The sequence below is a fragment of the Semicossyphus pulcher genome, unplaced genomic scaffold, assembly GCF_022749685.1.
Source record: "Semicossyphus pulcher isolate SPU_LCO1_2020_fin unplaced genomic scaffold, fSemPul1.0.p SCAF_10, whole genome shotgun sequence".
NCBI classification, from domain to species: domain Eukaryota; kingdom Metazoa; phylum Chordata; class Actinopteri; order Labriformes; family Labridae; genus Semicossyphus; species Semicossyphus pulcher.
Genome location: NW_027211604.1, coordinates 28,951,325 through 28,973,837, shown reverse-complemented (window position 1 = coordinate 28,973,837; position 22,513 = coordinate 28,951,325). Strand labels below are relative to the sequence as shown.

At 40.6% G+C, this 22,513-nt stretch overlaps 1 protein-coding gene across 1 annotated transcript in view; it reads left to right on the top strand.

The window, feature by feature from the left end:
* Positions 1-18,828: 18,828 nt before the first annotated feature.
* The window catches only part of LOC138595092 (junctional adhesion molecule 3B-like), a 49,602-nt gene continuing 45,917 nt past the window's right edge, over positions 18,829-22,513 (top strand). Inside the window, exon 1 of the mRNA XM_069666415.1 lies at positions 18,829-18,900. Coding sequence (XP_069522516.1) covers positions 18,852-18,900 — 49 coding nt within the window. The 5' untranslated portion in view covers positions 18,829-18,851. The remainder of the gene's footprint in view (positions 18,901-22,513) is intronic.

Sequence of the window (22,513 nt, the reverse complement as noted above, 5' to 3'; positions counted from 1 at the left end):
AGATCACACTTTGGTAAGGTTTAAGGAAAGATCCTGGTTTTGGTAAGAATAATTATCAACAGGCCTCACCTGGGTACATTTTTGTTGTTGGACATAATAAAAAGTTGATCTATAGGTTCATATATTTCTGCATGTTTTCCAATTTTACATCGTGATGGTCAGTATAAGAATTTATCAAGTCAGGTAAAAGTCATTCCAGTTGCAGCTGTGTCAGTATTAAAGGTACATGGAGCAGAAAGTGTATCGTCATAAATCAATCATCACAAAGAAATAAAAAAATGTGTCAAATTTTGGCGGGTCTCCTGTAGGCTGTCTTATCCAAAAAGTGAAAAGATGACCCAGTTTGAGCCGAGGAGAACAGGTACACAGAACTCTGGTGGGTAAAATGCTGTGTTGTAGGGAATCCCTGCTCTGCGTGGACACCTTATTACAACACTTCTTGCTTTCTGTTGGCATGTCATCCTGGTCCACAGGGCAGGTTAAACACAACCACACCTGTGCACTGAACCTTTTTTTATCCATGGAGTTAAATGTTTTCCCTTGTTCTGGCGCTTCCTCTGCTGTCTTGTGAGGTGAAACCACTCAAGTGCCTCCCTTTACTGCAGCATGTGCCCGTCTGTGTCTGCCCTGAGTCAAATTACTTCAAAACATCATGACACAACACAAGGAGGAGAAAGAGACACTTCATGATATGTAAAACCATCAATTTTTCAACAAAACCTGCAACTCAGGCTCCATCAAACCACCAGAGAAGCAATAAATTAAATGAAATTGAGATCTGGCAGAAACACGCTGGATACCTGACAAGTCCCCCCTCAGGCAGAGAAAGGGTTTCATTTTTCACAAAAATGTGCTTGTGAGTGCAAAACGACCTGCAGTATTAATGTGTGGTGCAGGAATGACGGCGTGCGTTCACAGTCGGAGCACAGAGCCAAACGTTCACAGCACGAATCGGGCCTCCTTCACTGGCACACTTAGTGTAGGACCTCAGAGTCCACACATCACACACTGAACCTCTGAGGGGGGGGGATGGAGCCAGGCTGCATCATGTGAAACATCATGTCACCCCAAGTTAACATACGACGGAATCACTCACAGCGGCTGGATCCTGATCAATCAGAGGCTCTGAGAGGAGCTGAGTCCACAGGGCTCTGACAGGCAGAGCTGCTGTCTGCTCCTTTATGAGCTCACAGCCGAGACGATCGATACAAACTCAACTTTAGAGACATGTTTTGCTGTCTCAGCCTCTACTTCAGCTTTACTCATCAATGCAAGGATTCTAATATCTGAAAAAATACTCTCTACACATACTTTTATGATTTAGGCAACCACACATGAGGGAGTGCTGTAGTGCTGAATATCAGCACATTTGTGAGGTCACACACCATTTTCTTGCACACTTGCTACTTTGTGTTTGTCTGTCCATCACAATTCACAGTTTAATTCCAACGTTATTTGAGAAAATATGTCTCTTTGTAGAACAAGGTTTGCTACAATCTAGACAGCGACCCTTTGCTGTAACTTTAAGTGTATTCAGAACGCCTAAAATGTCTCAACAGCATAATGTGCTGTTATACCCTATATCAGCACTCATTTAATACCTGTCGTCCAATCAAATTACTTTTTAGATTAAACTGTTCTATATGGATTTTTATAGACTTCAAATGACCACAGAGCGGACACACACACAAAGTTTAAGATCACACCATGTCCTGTGAAGACCTCTAGTCTGAACCCCTTTCTTGCCCTGAAAAATCATCATCATAATTTTACTGTTATGATTGCTAGGGTTATTTTTCATTGCATTTTAATTATATATGAATTATATACATATACTATTATTCTCATTATGATAAAAATTCTGTAACATCAACAAAAGCAGGTCATTGAGTGCCAAAGAGCCGAACAGATTTGTTTTTAGCTGGATAATGAGTTAGGCCGCCCATGACCCTGTTGCTGCTCCACTGGTTTTCCTTCCGTGGACCACTTTTGGTAGGTACTGACCACTGCAGACCGGAACACCCCACAAGAGCTGCAGGTTTGGAGATGCTCTGACCCAGTCGTCCAGCCATCACAATGTGGCTCTTCTCAAAGTCACTCACATCCTTACACTTGCCCATTTCTCCTGCTTCCACACCAACTTCGAGGACAAAATGTTCACCTGCTGCCGAACATATCACACCCACTGACAGGTGGCACTGTAACGAGATAATGTTATTCACGTCACCTGTCACCTGAGTTAAGATGAGTTTAAAGTCCACGACATGAACGATGTGTAGTTTCTGCTGTCATGAGGAAGCTGGTTCCACCATCGTACAGCCAGGAGAGAAGTTTGATTTGTCAAAGCAGGAAATTGGAATATATTGATATTGAATTTTAAGTTGTATGAATCAACAATATACCCTGAAAGTATTATAGCAGTAATATATTCCCAAACTCTCTCCATCTCTTGAAGGATCAGCCAAGCTTGACTGGTGTGTTCGCCTGTGCTCTGTCATTGTCTCTTTTAGCTTTTTTTGTGCTCTGTCAGTTTTCTGATCTTTTATCTCTCTCCTGACCCTGCCCTGTATGTGCGTGAGTAGTAATTCTAAGGATAAAACCTCCTCCTGCTTCCTTTTATTCGGCTAACAGACTCACTGCAAAAACATCCTGTTGAAAATGTAAACAGAAGCTCTTCCAGCCTGCGTGCGTCAATCACCTCATTTGAATCAGATCTGATGACATCACTGACAGGCATTAACTTCAGAGAACTGTAAATCTTCTCTCTGATGTTCTGGTTTAATTTTGTAGGTCATAAAGAGGCATCAGTAATACATTAAGACTGTTTCGTAACCAGTTAAAACGTCTTACAGAAGATTTAAACAAAGTGCTTTTGTTATCTAAACCAAACAGACAATCCACGATCAACAGTTTGATTTTCCAACCATGACTTTACACTGTGTTGCTGTTATTTGAGGTGAACGTGGAGTACGTACTGTATGTTATCACCAGTGTGAAGGTCAAAAATGTATTATCAGTGCCAAATTTAGTTGAGATGAAAGCAAACTTAGATTTACTGGCTCGGACTGAACATCACCTCCTCTCCTCATGTGTGACCAGATGTTTTACAACGCTCCTGCCTCAGACGTCTGGAGGAGAGAATCAAACCAGTCTGGTATCAGGTCATCTTACATAAGGGTTTTCTATGGACTGTAAATAACTATCAGTGTTTGGACTTTCTGTTTGAAGCCTCAAGTGTGGCGTGCTGGCTGTCTACATCTTGTTTTTTTTCATGAGCATTAAGTGGCCATATTTGGACAGCTGGAGAGAAATGAAGTGATAGCAATGCTATGTTATAAAATTCAATCAATCACGTTTTATTTGTATATCGCCAAATCATAACTAAATATAACTCAAGACACTTTACAAAAAGAGCACATCTCGACCGAACTCTTTTATATTAAGAGACAGGCCCATCATGAATCCACCATGAGCAGTACGTGAATAGATAAGATTAAAATGTATTAGCATTTATCGATGTCTAGAATCTTATCTTTCTGTATTACACATTGATGTTTTCTTATACCTCTTTCCCACCAAAATTAGTGCGTTGCAGCAGGTTTTTCAGACCTGAGAAGACCCGCTTATAGACGCCGATTGTCTCTGTTCCCATTGCCAGTGAAGTATCCTCCTGTCGGTCTCTTTCCGGCTGTGTCACCGTCAAACGTCTCAAACTCGCCGGAGACGGGGTTAGTAAACAGTGAAGATGTTACGGTTAGGTCTTTATTGTATCTATTACTCAGTCTGTTTATCCAACTCGGCTCCAACAAATTTAGAACGATGTTCGACCACTGCTCAGACAGATACTGGTGGAATTTGTAGCCGAGATGACGAGGAGTCACAGAAGTTACCGATGGAGCATAGCATCGCGCCGGAAAGAGGTAGGAGATTAGTGTGTCGACACAGGTTTTGTGTTCCCATCAATGCTGATCGGAGCTGAGGTGATAACTACCCAGGTCTACTGCAGAGTCATTTGACCTGGGTCTGAACGTCGATTGTAGCCTTTCCCACTATGCAAAAATGCCGGGTGTGCCGGAAAAGGCTTTATTCTACCGTTTGGGTATGAACATTTTACCATTTTAGGAAAAACCTCTGTGGTGGTAGATTCTAGATAAGGTGTGCTGGAATAAACACAGAAGTGTTAGACTCCCTGTTGCGGTTCCACCACAGCGCTGTAACGAAGTTCCGCCATCATGCCGCCTTGACACGGCGGTGTTCCACCCTGCCGGCTCTGCTGTTAACACAGACAACGTTTTGGTTTTAAAGGACACATTTTTTACAATGTGAGATTAGAAATTAGAAAGCGTTACATTTTTATGGTGAAATCTGATTGAAAAACGGTCATGAAGTCACGTCTCTCCTCTACTTGAGGATGACTCAAACCCCTCCTGATCCTGTGGAAACATAAATATTTGCAGCAGACACTAACACTGCTGCTGAATATTTACTCTCATTTAAACCAAACAGGCTGAAGAGATTTCACTTCTCTTTCCCTCAAATGTGCCAGCGTGTCCATATTTGAAAAGCTGTTGCTCCGATCACAACACCGCAGCGTGTTTGGTTTCTGTGTGAACTCCTGAGAGTCGAGCTGCAGGCGAGAGAGAGAGGAGAAACAAATGTGTGGCCCGGGGTGAGGGAGCAGAAGGCTTCACTTGTGTGCAGTCTGGTGGTACACATGTCTGTAATGAGACGCACACAGTCACAGTTTGTAGTGTTTACAGAGTGTGGTGCACCTCAAGGACACTACGAGCTGAAGCAGACCACCAAAGGTTCATTCAGGAAGTAACATAAAGGCTTAATCTTCTCACACTAACATCAGTGAGGCCACCACGAAAGTTTGAATACCCTTTCACAGTTATCACATTTTATCACATTTTCTGTTAGAAAAAGATTTATCTTAACAAAATAACAACTAAAAATAATTCTGTTTGGTTGTTTATGTGATGATGCTCATGCCTTTAAGTCCAAAAGCAATGTTAGCAGTTATGTGAGGCTGTAATTAACCAGTTTTGCTTCAATGCTAATGTTAGCATGCAACAATGTCACATGCTGATGTTAAGCAGTTAAAATGTTAAACATTTTAATACAGGATGATTGCTCATGTAGTAGTGTGATGTTGTTTGTTATGTTCTGAACAGGGCATTTTACATTTGGGAAGAGTTGTATATGGATTGAAGCACAGACTTTTATTTTGAAGGTAAAAGGTTAGCATGTCAGCTGTGACGTCTTTATTTAAACCTGTTGAAATGTAGCAAATATGTTTGTTCTGAAACGTTTGAATAGGTTTATTGTGAATGATGTTAAGGTAAGACCCATTCCCTTTGAGGGAAATGTTGAGATTATTGCCGGCAGGCTTTATTTTATGTAAGGAACTTCTGTTCACTTTCCTTCCTCTCTGTCTCTGGGATTTCTGTGGGAAAGTACGAGACTCCCTAAAAACACAGTATTTCACTCGGATGGGCGTGGCTTTGCAGGACGTAACAGTGCACGTGTCGGCGAGCTCCGTGACCGTTAGCTGTCTCAGCGCTAATTGTTAGTAAGCTAACTTTACAATGACAGGTTTCCTTTGAAAGAAGCCTCACGAGTGGAGCGCTTGGTAACGTTTGCTCCATGGGGCTATAAAGAGTGAAGTTACTGCGTCTATTGTTCATGCTACAACCCCAACTTCAGCAGTTTGTCAACAAATTTAAAGTGAATCACACCTCATACATGGAAGTTAACTACCCTGTAAGCTCATTCGGGCTGGGCATCTATTGATGCAAGATACTACACTGATATCAGAACAGACCCCCATCTGAGGATGTTTGTTGTTGGACATAATTTAGTCTATATGTCAATATATTGAAGGGGAAGTCTAGTCACGGTTGTAGCCGTGCCAGCAGCACAATGAGCTGGACTCTAAGTGTACCTTTATAAATCAATGATTACAATAAAATCTGTTTGAAGTTACAATCAGGCGTGAATTCTCCTGTAGTTAAGTCAAAGATAAGGATAATAAACAACTTTTTAGGTTGCTAGCTGACGAGATGAGCTGAATGCGAGCCAATGAGAACACGCATCAGACAAAACACACTCTGTGTAACACAGAACGTAAGGCACCGCCCCCGGGTTAAATACTGTGTTTTTAAGAGAGTCTAAGTACTAATGCTCGCACATTTTTCGTGTAAATGTGAATTTAAGTTACTTACAGTTTGTGTAAAATCAGTGGTTAATTATTGTGACATGTAAGAGTTGCAGTTTCTTTCTTTTCAGGCATTAATATTTAGTGGAGAAGTATGTTGAGGTGTGTGTGTGTGTGTGTGTGTGTCGCAGTATGTGTACTGTGAGACTGTATGAGGCATGTCGTGCCCTTACTCAAGATGTAACAGCGGCATTTTAACAGATACTTAACACAAACTCTTCATCCACATGTTCCTTGGATGGTCCCGTTCAAAGGTTGGGAAGTTTGGGAAGCCTTTGACACGTTCAAGAGCTCCAAGTATTGAAACAACATAGGAACAACTAACAGGTTGTGTTGCATTTAATTGGCCAGAACGTTTCCAGGTCTCTCTATGTGGAGAGCAAATAACAGTTACAACCTTTTACCATATTACAAATCACATGTTAGCAAAAAATAAACATGCAATATTTAAATAACTAAAATGTTACAGTTCTCCTCAGCTTCTGTCCACCATGTTTCTGCATATATCGAAGGGTGCATTCAGACCTGACAGTTATGGACTTTAACCTGATAGTCCGGTTCGTCGGACAGGTGAGAACACGCATTCGAACTCTGTTGCGGACCAAACCACCGGACCATAGTCCGCCAGAAAAGACGGGACTCAATCCTTTTCCAAATGAACCACGTTCCGGTTCAATTCAGGTAAGAACATAATCTGACTTAAAGTAGGACCTAACACAGGAAGCAAACCAAAACACAGTGCATTGTGGGTTGTTAACAGGTGCTGACATTTGCAGAGACAGCCAGGCAGCAGGATGAGTAGAGGACAGATGTTGGGGAGCGACAGGGACATTGAAATATGGGCTGACCAAGCAATTTCACAAATGCTTGTGGAAACGACAAGAACACGGAGGAGTTCAAACTGTTCAGTGAAAAACTAAAGGAGAGGAACTGATCGAAATGTGAGTTTCCCACCTGGAAATTCCGACCAATCAGAAAGCAGTTTCCTCGGGCATCAAAACTTTCAGTCCGCTGGTAAAAGCTGCCGTGTGAACACAGACCAAACTTAAAGCAAAATGAAACATCCCAATTTAACAATTTGGTTTTTGATTCGGACCAAACAAACTTAAGATGCAGAAGCAGCCGAAGTTTCTCAACTCTGCAAGTTGTGGACACCGCCGGGGTCAGCCCTACACACGGGTCTGTATGTGACTGACTGACTGAGTGACGGTACTTTCACTAGAGAGAGAAAGTTGCAACATCGCAGTGGCGGATCAGGGAGCACATCGGACCTCCACTGACGAGACTCTCCGTCTATACGGCTCTGGATACTTTGATCGGGGAGAAGGTGGGGCTGCTCCTCCGCTGTCCTCACCTACGTCTGCAGTGCACAACTGCTTTCAAACACGTTGTCGACGGCATCATGAGGACAGTCCTTGTAACACATTGCCCACAAAAGCGCATGTTGACCTGATGCGGCTAGCCACATACTAGGTTTTGACCTGGTCATGTTTTCTGACATTACAAGCTGTTTTGCTGACTGGATGGGGCATTTATTACAATTTTTTTTACAGGTTTTTTTCAGGTTTTTCTTAAAATGGTTTCACATTTTACTGACACTACATAACTGCAGTAAAAGGAAAGTTAAAATGATGTTAAAATGCTATGAAACAATTTTTCATAAACAAAAAGGTAGTTTTTTATTTTACGTCCTCGTTAGGGGAAACAGAAATGTCTGCATATTCATAAAAATCTTATTTTGCCAATTTATCTTGAAGATGTCGAGATATGTTAGTGTTGAACAAAGCTTAGAGTCACAACAATAGGACAGCTAATGTCTTGTATTCATCTCTACGGCAGCTGACCTGTGCACAGAAATGTAGGACACAGATGGAATATTTGATCATTCAGAAAGGTCTCTTGTAAAGGAAAACAATCCCTTTCTTTCAAAGTAGTAAAGTGGAGATAAAAAAATATCCTTGCTGCATCATTGTGGTTCCACAGAGAGCATTAACACAACTTACTCTAACTGTATGTTTGATGAAAGATATAGAAGATGATCCTGGAGTGCTGTTTTATTGAATCCCGGTTAGTGCATTGCTCTACATCTCCCTGCTCCCTCTGTCCGTGCGATTCTCTCCGAGTGCAGTAAAGTGTAAGCTGGCATAAGTAAGAAGGGAAAAAGATTTGAGAAAACAATGCAGGCTTAGAGCCAGCAGCTTGAGTTTAGTGAATGGAGAAAGGGGCAGTGTTGTTCTAAGTGCTCGAAGTAAATCTGAGAATTCAATAAGTCTCCAGCCACTTCTATTATTCAGGAGACACCAGGAACACAAAGACAACAAAAGAGGCAATGTAGTGTGTGTGTGTGTGTGTGTGTGTGTGTGTGTGTGTGTGTGTGTGTGTGTGCGTGCGTGCGTGCGTGTGTGTGCGTGCGTGTGTGTTGTAGGGATTCTACTTCTTCCCATCCACACTGGAAAGCCTGATGTGTTCGGTGCATAATTCAGCCGTGTTGTATCCTTCTGCACTGGCTGGGACATCATTGTTCTGTGGAGATAACTGAACTGTAAGAAGAACACGTGCAGCTCTGTTTCCTGCTACCTGTTTCCTGTTCCCACCACTACACAAACTGTAAATTATTTGGATAAAGACTGTAATTCAGGTTTAAACCAATGACTGTATAGAAAAATGGACGACGCTTCTCCACCTGCTCCCGTTGTACAAGTGAAGCCAAATGCCCCCCAGAGCGGGCGCTGCCATCTTCAAGATTGGTATCCAGAGTGTGTGCAGTAGAGATCGGCTGGTGGAGCCGCAGTATTGTCGTCCCGCCCTTTCCTCTGCCCTAAACACACATTTACCTTGAGGCCTTGCCGTGTTGGACCCTCAGGTGGGCTCAGTCTGCAGCAGAACAGCTTCTTGTGTTGGTCTGAAGCAGATATTCACGCTTATGGAAAGTTCAATGACCGTAGTGTTCATGTTAGTTACGTCTTCTCTCGCCTTTTCTCCTCTACTACTGGGGAACAGTACGCTGCAGGAGCCGTATAACAGAGCTGTCAATCATGAGGTCACACCCCCTTTTACAGCATCAAATAACTAATTAAAAGTAAACTTGTCAGAAAAATGAAAACTTGGACATAAATCAGCATGATGAGAACTAACTATAATGACAGAAACCAGGTTTGAGAAAAATGATGATTTTATAGTTTGACTCATATCCCATCTGTTAACATGGAGGAGGCTGGCTTTATGACCTATCCTGCAGCCTGTCAGCAGGGGGCGATAGAGAGGGTTTGGCTTCACTTTTAGGGAGCTGTCATGTTGGCCATCTTTTTTATAAAGTTTGTGGTTTAAACCTATAAGTTTAAGCAAATATTTACTTTAGAAAACTGGCAAGCATCTGCAACCAAAGCGACACGTTCTCCACCTCCACCTCTTCAACTACTGCAGCTTTGACAGTGGCCTTACGCTTTAAAATAACCATCTAGGTACCCCTATAGCATCTCTTTTGCATTTGCATGATGATTTATACAAGTTTTGGACATGGAGTGATAGGAGATGGTTGTAGTTTGGTTAGGTTTGGCAAAGGACTTGGTTATAGTACGTTACAAAACTTTAAAAAGAACCTGAAAGAACAGTGACTTTTGGTTTTACACGGGATCGGCTTTGAATCCGTGATCCAGACTTTGAATGACCCATCCATCCCCACAAACCACCACCCAAAACACATACTCCTCATACTCTGTGAGTACAATAAGCAGGACAGCATCCAAAACTCAGGATAAATTGTAAGAACTGATAGCGCTGCCTTCCACATCATCAGCTCATATTTTTCAAGTACTGAAAACTGCACTTTTTGTTTAGCGCTAATTAGCTTGCATAAACTCCATGCTTTGAAGGTGAAGGTGGTAAACAGTAAACCTGTTATAAACTGTTGCTGAGTTTCAATTCTTATTTAGTAGAGGACAATGTTTATCTTTTAAATGATGGTCCCATTTAGAGTAACATAAACGATAAAACAGGTTAGCTTCAGGGCGTGGCTAGTTTGCATAGCAATGTGTTGCCAACCTCTTTTCCAAATATTGTCACTTCTGGCTTCAAAAAAGATCACTGCCATGACAACAATGCAAAACTCCAGGCTTCAAAATGGTAGTCGACAAACAATGGTTGACGTCGCAGTAGTTTTTTTTGCTTCTTATTTATAGTAGATGGAATAAACTGCGTTGTTAGCATTCACACGAGTCTGGACAGACAGAAAGGAAAAAGTGCAAACATACTTTATCATGCATCAACATGATAACATTACAGAAAACATTACAGTAGCTTCCACGGCCCGACACACAACAGATGGGAGGTAGATTTTAAAATTCAGAAATTAATTAACTTCTTTAATTTACTATTTTAATGACTTACCAGGTAAACTTAATGTAAGAATCTAAGGTGTGTATGTCCTCTTTACAGTTTTCTTTATAGCTGAAGTCAAAGGACAAAGAAAGCTGAAGTCTAGTCATGTTCTGTTACAGGTCAGAGTGAATGGCTGCCACATGTGCCAGGAAATGTTCCACCCTGCTGCAGGATGTGACACGCTACAATCCAATTAACATGTATTGAAGAGGGTGCCGCCTTAAAAAAATTGACATATAAATGTATCCTGATATGTGACAGATCATTTCACAGAGATTTGCTATGCACGTGTTTGTCACGTCTGTTTTGAATCTCTTGAATATTTGATTAGCAATCTGTTCATGAGCATAACATACAGAAAATAACGACACTGTCACCTCATTTTGTGCAGCTAAATTATTTTTCTGCATGGTTATCTAATTCCTGATATATATCAAATACGATCCCCCCTCCTTACCCCCACTTTTAGTCTTTACTTCTTGAAAGAGAAACCTTGGAGGCCACGTTCAGCCTAACAGCCTGACCTGCCGGGATGTCCGACAGCCACTCTGAATCATTGCACAGAGTACTTTGACTTTTATCCCACTTTTATTTGCACAACAATAATTGCTGCTGCTAGCTGTTAGGACCATAAGACATTACCATCTCATTGACCTACACATGGCAATCGCCAGCGCTTTAAAGACATTCACACTGACTCGTACATTCTCATACTGCCCTGCCTTGTTCACAGTGCAGGATTAACTTCACTTGACTGCAATAAAAGACTGAAATTTCTGGTCCATCGGTTTGTCATTACACATTACCGTCTGGATGGTTGATTCAAGGAAGACTGTCTTTGTACAAAGACACCGACCGTGCAGGAGATATGACCACCTGCAGCTGAGTCATGAGGGTGATGTCGTTTTACCCTCTCACATACCCATGGGAGGCTGATGTGATATAATACAGCTAATGTTATATGTAGCTGTTTAAGTAAAAACTACGGACATGGGTACTTATATAATAACTTTCCTGTTATTCCAAAACTTGTAAGGAAAATAGAAGTTAATAATAAAGCTATCATAAAGCTATATAATATAAGCTAGCATAAAGCTGTGGAGGGCGGAAGTGGATGAACCACGTTAAAGAGTAGCCAACCATACTGAGTGCTCCAGAAATGGTAAATGAAATGTACTTATATCAACAGATTGTACTTATATAGTGTTTTTTTAGTCTTCAGACCACTTAAAGCGCCTTTACACTACATGTCACATTCACCCTCTCACACCACTCACATTCACACACTGATGGCAAAGGTCTACGTGCCAATCTCCAATCAGGATCTATGCACATTCATACCAGATGGCTATGTCACCAGGAGCAATTTGGGTTTCAGTGTCTTGCCCAAGGACACTTAGACATGCGACTGTAGCAGTCAGGGATCAAACCTCCAACCTCTTGATTCGGAGACGACAGACTCTACAGAGCCACAGCTGACCCCTCCAGAAGTAAATGGAAGGCGCCTTACGCCTGGACCCCACCGGATCCGTGTCCGTATGCACCGCGGTTCTGGTCTGACCGGAAATGACCGGATGCTCTATTCTGTTTTTGTGTCTGACTTCTTGTTTGGAACACCTGCTTGAAGTGGCCTCCGTCATAAATAGACTCGGCGTGTATTTTTTGGGTTCCGTCTCTGACGCGTCTGGGATGCATCAGAAATGGAACGTGGCGTGCGCTGTGGAAACATGAGTATTAACTAGGGTGGGGACGATCAACTCCAGAGGTTGCGGCGCACACGGAATGCGGCGGACATGGATCCTGTGGGGTAGAGCAGTTAGACTGTGTAAAAGAGGTGGACATAGTCACAGTGACATCACTGCAGAGTTTATTAATAGGACCAAAACAGCTAAGCTTCTAGCAGACCTTTAACTCAAATCAGCTGTGCCCCCCACACAGTACACAGTACAGTTTTCACAAATAGCAAAATTAGCTCTAGAAACCAAATTCTTTTTTCTTTTCTTTTACCAGGCTGAAAGTAATTGATAATGTATAGTGAGCAGGTTGTTATTGCAGAATGGATGCTCTGTATGCTAAATATTCACTTTCATTCAAAGAAAACATAATAACAATGTAAAGGAATCGTGTCCTGACATTAGCAGCAGCTCTGCAACTGGAAATTGTACCCTTGAAAAAACGAAAACATTAGCTTCTCCTCCACCATTGTTGTTGACAAAGTTGATATCAGAAGTCCTGTCCCTTCTTCATTGTGATTGGCCGGTGAGGGAGAAGTGACATTGACGAGCGTGGCAGTGTTCCAAAAGTTGAACTATTTTGAACTGAGACAAAAAACAGCTGACGGGAAGGGCGTTATTGTGCTAGAAACACTGGTTTTGTATAAAAAAATAGGCACTGCCAGCGCAAAAAACGGCATTAGTGGACACAGGCCCTAAAGCCACATCTTTAGCAATGGTCTGTTCTACATAACAACGGTCTGTTATTGAGAAACAACAGACCATCAGAATCAAGTATTTAACACAGCTGTGTAATAAACATGTTTAATTCTGCTGTAAGTTTGGTATTTTAATATGGGGCCTAACAGGGATTGAGTTGCTTTTTAGGCCAGCCTCAAGTGGCCACTCGAGGAACTGCAGCTTTTGACACATTTGGCTTAATTTTTTCAGCCCTGGAGGTTGCAGCTTAAATGCACCTGCAATGACCAACGAATAATTTCATTTGTCAATATTATACCTCACATTCTATTGGTTGGGGATTTCAACAGGTTTTTTTTATATAAAATACAAGAGCAGAGCAGAAATCTGTGCAAGAAGCAATATACTGTATGTAAGTGCAAGCATAGAACAAGCAGAACAAATCTGAACCCAAGCAGGGAGTACTTCAGTGCGGGGGCAGGGTTTTAAGGGAGAGCATTACAAAATCTGAAAGTGAAATCAATAAGTTACACTCTGCATGGCTGCAAACTGAAACACCAAGCTCTTGAGTAAAGATTTCCCTACACAAAAACTGTTATCCAATAAGCTCAAATAAAGTCACAGACAGGTAAATGCTCAGTCAAAAGTCATAACAGGAGCAGACGCGATGAAGTTGTCAGCAGGAACAGGAAACAGGCTGAAATAGATTGAAGCTAAAGAAAGAATAAACAGGTCTTATTGAATCTTCTTTCATAATCAGTTTAAAGTCACACAGAGAGACCAGCCTTCAGTTTTACATCATTTCCCCACAGGCTGCTGAGGGAACAGAGAACATGAAAGCCCTTTGGTCTAATTCGGTTTGTCTCCACAAGACGGAGAGAAAAGAGAAAACACTTCCATGATCATGCACTGTTATTTTCCCCCATGTTTCCAGAAGAGGAGTGAAAAGTGACAAGTTTATAAGGTACGAGGAGAGTTCAGTGTCAGTAATGAACCTCTCAGTGACACACAGGGAGGAAGGTTGTGTTTATAAAGGTTTTAATACAGAACAGGTTTCTCCATACATGTTGCTGTAGTTACACTCCAGTTTCCTCTTCAGGGTTCTGGTTTCTTGTTTCTTTTGTTTTAAAGTTTTTGATCCAACTTTTTTAAATCAGTTGTTACAGCAGCATAAATTCCATTTTTTGCATCTATAAAATGTAGGGGGATGAAGACCAGTATTTTATTTACTACATCTTTATTTGTCCTTTATTGCTGAGGATGCTAGTCTGTAAACAAACATCTTCTTATGCATCTGGACACATCTTCAGTGATGTACCTGGACTCAGAGGGTGTTGATGGTCTTCTCAACACCATACACCCTCCTCCAGGTTCTTGAGGCACTCTCTGCCGCTTCGGTGGTGCTGCAGGTGGCTTTCTTCATCCCCTCTCCCTCAATGCCTGAATCTCTGAAGGCTCTGACCAACCTCAAGTGGGAGACACTTCGCTCTCCATCCCGCCCGCTTGCAGTTACTGACCAGTCCTGCATACTTTCTTTTAAAGGCCTCTTCCAAACGATCTTCCCAGAAGACTGTCAGCTTCAGCGGCACGGCCTTCAAGGTGGACTCTGAGAGAATGACAATGTCTAGTCGCAGGCTGTTGGCCACACTGTGGTTGGGGAACTTCAGCTGCCCTCGAGATCCACCAACAGCTGCCAGTCCCTTGAAGATCTCAGGAGGCCCACAGATGTTCTCTTGGTGGGATTTGGAACTGAGAGGCAGAGCCATATTTAAAAAGACAGCAACAATACAATTGATTAACAACAAGGGTGTGTTGCAGTGCTATTGGACAGATAAGATGTGATGAGAACAGCTGCATGAGTGCAGGAAAATAACAGTGAGGGGTGTGTGAGCAGAATGCTGAGATATGAACAATAGAACCAGCATGCACAGTATAGTCTTCATGACTGAAGTTACGCTACCTTCATTAGTAATATTATGTTTACGTGCTAAATTATTTATTTATTTAATGTTCCTTACATGTTGTTTCTCTCTTTTTTTGTTATATAATCTATGACTAATACAACATTTTAATATAAACTTAAATTCATACTAACCTAGCTTAAATTTGGTTAAAATAAATGCATAAATGTGGGGTCTGATGTAGGGTCTCCTTCCACTGTGGCAGGTCACTAAAATCTACACAGAATGATTTACATTAGTTAACACTGAGTCAAACGAACCTGACAGAAGAAATATGGAATAACCTTAATCCCAGACTTTTATTTATTTATTTAAATTATATATTTTTTTAAATAATACTTAATGATAAAAAAAATGTATCTGCTATGGGGAAAGGTGACCTCAAATTCTCACCTGCCACAGTCAAGATGTACCCCATAATATGCATGTGTGAGATGCTAATTTAATTAAGCTCATACATGATACATATACACATATACAAAAGACTGCTATGTTCGGACTCGTAACACAAACCTAGAGAGCAGAGCCTGAAGGCAGCGGCTTGGTTAAAATAACTACACCTGGTTCAAATCTGAGTGTTATGTAATACTATTATCATGCATGCTAGCATAATTAGACCTAGCTCTATATTTAGACATAATTACTGCAGTAATGAAATATGCACTGATTTGCACTGAATCATTTCTAATCTGACTCGTATAAACTGAGCAATGATCCAGTTTTGAGGATGATAATGTCATGGAGATTAGGTTATTCTGCCCCGCGCAAATGCAGGTATACGTATAATATTATTTTGCCTGTTGTAGGTCAGTTAGAAGAGATTATATTGTATGTCACAGTCGTGATTTGAGCAGCGTTTACACTCTGCATCAGCTGTCATCACAGAGTTATAACAGAGCTATAACTGCTAGATGTTATCAATGCATGTAAGAGGAGCTGCAGGCCAAAGGCTTCACGTCCTCTCTGACAGAAACAGGACCTCACAGGATGGAGGGGTTCAGGATGAAAGAGCTGTGGGCTGCTGCGGCTCTGCTGCCTGTCACTGTGTCCGACATACGAGCGGACCCTCAGCCCTCCACTCTGATTTACAGCCAGTGAATATTTTATTGAAGCCTGCTCTATGACATTGGTCACAGTACTGACAGGCTGCCGGACTCCACTTTTACATTTGTAAGGAAGTTTAAAAAGCCTGGTTTGAAATCTCACACATTTTTTTAATAGTTAAAGTTTGGAATACATGCAAAAATAATATACTTTAGTAATGTATTAATTAAAGCAGGATGTATCATGACTTTTTTTAACATCAACAAATGAGTCAAGATGACTTATTGTGATTAGTTCACATGTCTCAAGAAATGTTACTTTGTGGTAACATGCATTAATTGTACTGTATAAGCAGGATTTCAGCTACATTAAAGTGTATTAATTTTACTACATTTATGTATTGATGTGCATAAAAATGTATGATAAGTTTTATAAAAGGTACACATATTCAACATGTATTATGTTACTTATTAGCATGCATATTTGAAGCATATTGTCTCATTAGTCACAATAAAGCACTTATTTATGCTTTATTCTGCATTTTCTACAACTATAGGCAACTAGTTTTCTCTCAATAAACTCCTAATTACTGCTTATTGATAGTAACTAAGGAAGTTGTTGTACATGAATTATCATCCTAATATGTTTTGCTCAGCTTGCCTTATAAGTTGGTAATATCCCAACACAGAGCAAAGAAGAATAAGATGATTATTCGTGCAGAACAATTTCCTTACCTACTTTCAGTCAGCAGAAAGGAAACAAATATTTTGAACATTTTGGAAAATTTTGAGAAAAAATATTTCTTGCATGTTGTACTGGTAAGTCCACAATGATCGTTTTGACAGTTTGTTGTCGTATATGAAACACGTCCAGTCTATTTCTCTGTCCAAAATGCTGGCAACTTTGATGTGGAAGAAAACTAACAATAGCTAAACAACGTTTTTAGATTTTTTTTTACAGTGTTTGTGATTTTGTTTTGGCACACTTTTATTCCAGCACTGATATAAACTGTTTTATAATTCCTTACACACTTTATTGTGACTTTTTGTGTTATACAATAAAAAAAAAATCTCATTGTCCCCACATGAGGACATTTTTCTAAAAAATACTTTATGTTTAAAGATAAAGCTTAGGTTTTTTTATATACCCATTAGGTCCTTTAATCCCAAACAGCAGAAGAAAGTAAAAATAATATACCAAACAGCTGCTTGGTTCTCAGGAGGCTTTACGTCATAGTGACTTGATCATTTGTCAACAGTGAGCCACAAAAATCCATGATGCATCCTGCATTAATTCATACACTAATTCATCATGAGTCATGCATTAGTTTAGCATTACTTATGTACTACTTGTAGCCTTATTGCAAAGTGTTACTGTTCTCATTTTCAGTACAAGAACCTGCGAGAAATGTTCCAGTCAATGGATTTATAGTGAAATTATTACCCTAGGAAGCTATTCTGTATCACTAGATAACAACTTATAATAGCTGCGAAATTGCCTCTTGACACATTGCCTTCGTTTCATGTAATAATTCTGTGCTATTTTAAATGCACTTTGTTGCTCATCTCTCTTTAACCTCTCAAATGATCAAGTCCCCATGATTGATGTGATTAGTTCACACTTAATATTATCAGATATGGAATGCTAATTCACAGCTTCTAATTTTGCTCATTTCAGTGTTATGTTTTTATCTTTATTGTATAAATATTTGCATTTGACAAACACTTTGATTAAAAACAAAGCCTTATATCTGAGATGAGCTGCCATTCTTTCAGAGAGGCTGAGAAAAAACATGGGTCTGAGATTATTTTACTTACTGAAAATCAGGTCATGTATGAAATAACTATTGAATGGGAACTACTCACATAAAGACGCACTGGCTTGATAATTTATCACTGGTGGGAGGAGCAGGAGTTCAAGATCTGGCATTAAATCATCATGAGTCATACATTAGTAGAACATTTCTCATGTATTTTATTTGAACCCTTACTGTACTTTTTTTTTAATAATCAGTGTAAATAAGAACCAGAATCAATTATATTGGCCAAAAAGCATGAACATACAAGAAATGTATTACTCTCAGACACATAAATAGACATAAAACAAGGACAAGTTTGAGAAAGGTAAAAACATTTAAACACTAAACTACCATGTACAGGCCTATAGATATATGTTAAAAATTATATGTATAAAAACAAAAACGCCAAGTAAATGTATCTATATGTATATAAATAAACACAACAACAAAGCTTGTAGAAAGGAGACAAAAGACAACAGTGCAATGGAAGGTGCTGGGATAATAGGTTATGAATCTGGTTGCTGTATAACCAAATGTTCCAGCCGATGGATTTATAATAAAACTGTTGCTATTTTCACAACAATATGTAATAGATATATAAAATAATATGGCTGGATATTGCCTCTTGACAGATTAGGAAAAGTGTTTCTTTTAAATATATCCTGTTGCTCAACCCTCTTCTTTCTTACAACAACAACACATCATGACTGTAGGCTAACGGTGTTTTCCTATCTGAGCACACAGCTGCTGCTTACCTACAGGATAAGAGCACGGTAGTAAAAAAAGCCTCCCACAACGTGTCAACTATAAATTCTTGTCCGCGTGAGTGATGCTTTCGGTAGCTATGGAAACCTAATATAATACACTCCCCCTCTCTGTCTCCCTCCCTCCCGCTGTCTGTCTCTCTCTCTCTCTCTCTCTCTCTCTCTCTCTCCTTGTCTGTGCTTATGTCTCTCTCCCTCTCTCCATCCACACCGAAGCTCTTTAGGCTACTTTGCGCATGTACGGCCAGTCAAACCGAGCATTGCATCGATTCCAAGATGGCGAAAACACGTCTGGCTTGCCTCCTGACTCTCCTCTCAACTCACTGTAAGTACAAAAATCATCAGAAGTGGCTTTTATTTCCGCGTTTTTCCTCCCCGAGGAGCGTGACCGTCAGATGATATTTACTTCTACATCTGTTTGGTCGAGATTTTACCCCGGCGTTGGGCAAAAAATAGACTCAGAAGTAACCCTATCTGGATTCAACTAACGTTAAACTCAAGGCATACTGACAGTAAGACCGACCTCTCCGTCGTGAAGCATTTATAGTTGTTAATTCTGTTAACAAAGACAAAAAATAGTCGCCATTTTTTATACAAATTACTGTCTACATGACTCGTTCGAGTGATGACGTTTCTCAAATACATCGCTTTTCTCTCACTGTTTAAATCGGAGTATCGCTGCTCTGTGTAAAATAAACGGTTCTGTTTTAGCTAGCGGAAATAACTGTACGAGCTCGTGCATCAGTTCAATTTTCGGCTCAATTCAGAGTCTGCTAAAGCCACCACGTTTTTTGTCCTTACTCCAAAAAAGTTTCTCAAGTTTCGAGAGGGACTTTGTGAATTAAATATGTATTAGTGCGGTCTCGTAGACCGTGCTGTTAACTATTTACCGTTGGTTTTTTGGGGTCGTGGAGATGGCCGAGATGCTTGAAAGTAGTGATGCGAGATAACGGTTTTTTCTCCTGCGGCGGAATAAAGCAGGCTGTCCGCGGGAGGAGCCAGCCAGGCCAAGCCAGGCAGGCAGGCAGTGTCCTTCACCAGCCCCCCTCATCTTAATCCTCCTCCTCCTCACGCTGCTGGACCCCTTCTAACCGCTCCAGAGCTGGGCTGCTAAACAGAAACAGCCGTCGGAAAATCAATTCGTTTCAATATCCCACCCTTAAAGACCTCATATATCCACTTTATCTGTCGTACAGTTCGAAGCGTTAACAGTTGAATGGGCACGAGCGTAGCCGCTATATAGCTGTTAATTTAAAAATTCTATCAACGCACGAGCCTAAAACTTCCATATCATACTTTTTTTGTTTAGTTATCTTCGTGCTTTGACGATATTTTAAGTACAATGAAAGTTCACTAATTGGATTTAACTGTATCTGTGTGCGAGTAAGAATTAAATACGTACTCCACACGTGTTTTAAGTACACAGTATGTGTCGAAAAGCCACTTGTTGATGTGCTATAGCGATTTATTCATCAAGCAAGATTGTTTAACTCGTCATTGCTCTGCTCAACAAGCAACTGAAACTAAAAGCCTCCTCTTGTTTTTTTTAAATCACAGTTACAGTGTAAAACTATTGTTAAGGGCTGTTCATTTACAGAGATTTTTTTCAGGACAGTGAACCACATTACGTGTTTTATCCTTTATTGCATCCAAGATACAGACTGTATTCTCCTGGAAAATGTTTAAAAACTTGGTTCCAGTCATAATTAGGGCATTGGAAGAAGTTGGTTTGGGCTTTGAAATGTTCAGTTCAAGCATGAGTTTGCCTTGGTAATAATTTCACCTGAAGAGTTTTCCTTGAATTGGTGCTTGTATTTTTTTTAGTTTCCCCTTTGAATTAAGCAAGGTGTGAGAGGACAGACTTACAGATCAAAGAGAAGCACAGACATAAGAACCTCCTGTGATCTCTCATGTGTGTGAATGGGCCTTTTCTCGCTGCCTTAATTAGGAATAGCAATGGAGCTTGTTTAAAATCTGTTGCTGTACTATCAACACTGTCTCTCTTTGACTTATCTCCAGGCTGTGTGCTGATTATTTTATTCAGGCGATACATTTCAAAGTCAGTCCTCTTAATGATGTTCCCCTGAGTAAATCTGCAACAGGCCATGGTGGCAGCACAATTGACATTTTGTGTGGGTGGGGGTAGTGAGCTGAGGAAGATTTAAGAATTTCTTTTGTGTTACTGGACAGGGCTTAACCATGTGGTTGACTGGCTCACAGCCAGCATCGCCGCTGTCTTTAGACACAGGACAAATCTAGCTAGACTAAAGCTGGCCGCAAGCCGTGTTATGATACTACTTTCTGCTGATAGGTACTGACTGTAATTAGACTGCTCCTTGTATTTTGGAGAAGCTCTGCTCCAAATTCAGTTTCTGATGTTTTACAAAGCCATTAAGAATTTCAGAAAGGATTGAGTGTGTCGTTTGCTTTCACTTCTTGTTCTGTAGGTCACACTCTGTGTTATGTGCTTGTTATTTTCTATTCATGACATTCTTCGGGTAGCTATCATCCTAATGGCTACGCAAACCCCAGCCGTTTCCAAGTAAAGGCTGAACCCAGCACGACTGAACAGAGCTGCAAATATCAGCCCGGTTGTCTGTCAGCAGAGCCAGAGACGAGGGCCTTTGTTATTTTAAGTACACGTGCTCACAGCAGACTTTCCATCCTCATCTAATGGAATGCATTAACATTTTCCATTGTTGGCTTCACCTGAGCCATTTCACATAAAATATTCCACAAAGTGGTACGTACTTTAAGAGGACATCTGCCCGATCCCTCCTGCCAAGAGCATAGCCAAGATATGTAGGAGCCTGGAAGATGCTCAAAGTGTATTAGTGCTGAGCAAATACAAACTTTGAGATCACTTCTTTGACTCTTATAAGAAACACCTGTTGACATCCAGCCTGTACACACCTTTTTTTGTGTTACTTACTTGTGTAATGCAATATTAACTTTTGTTATGAGATCCATTTTAATAAAATGTATCTGTGTACATCTTGAAATTTCGAAAATCCATGGCCGCTGTTCATTTTGTGTTGTGTTAAAACCCCCTTCAGCAAGATAGCCGTGTTGGAATCTATCTTAAACTATTAAACACAGGCCTATGAAACAGATAGATGCTAGGTCACTGCTAGTATTAGCAAAACCAGCTAACTAGTAACAACTCGACGGTTTCCAAATAGTTTTAGAAAAATTGCAAAATTCTGCATTACTTACGGTCTTCAATATATTGCAATATATCAAACAAACATGGTTTTACTTACATAACTAACATAAGTGCCCATTACTAAGGTATGTTTAGTTGTCATGGTAAAAAACATCTTTTACGTTCTTAAAATAAGTCTCTTTTTTGCGCTATCAAAGTAACAAGCTAAAGGACAGTATCCAAAACTTACACTAGAGGGGTATCTAAAGCGTCAGATTTTTAAGCATTGGGCCAATGATCAAGCTGCTGTATTTGACCAGTTTGGTGTGAGAACAGGCTCATCTTTCACAATTACCTGAAAAGGAGACGCAGAATTGCAAACACAGTTTCAGACCCGAATAATGAGCTTTCACACTTGCTCAAGTGTTGAAATCAATCCCTCTAACTGGGCAACTGACATTTTTATGACTTGACATTATCTTTGCTTTCACTCTTGGCTGTCAGCCTAATCTAATCGAGCTGTCTCTTTATCTGAACGGATAAGATAAGAGAGAAAGCTGTCCGCTAGATGGCTGTTGAGTCTCCCCTGTGCTCTCTACGCTGATAAGCCATTGCATCACCCGGAGAGCTTTGAACATCCGCTATTAACCCACACATAACTGGGCTGCTCATGGGGTGACGTTACCCAGCACACTCTTCAAACATTTGTCTAAACCAGAGCCAAGTGTCGGCACTTTTCTCTGCGTTTGGCATCTGTGGTTATGGCCGTTTGGCATGGCAGGAGTCGTCGGTC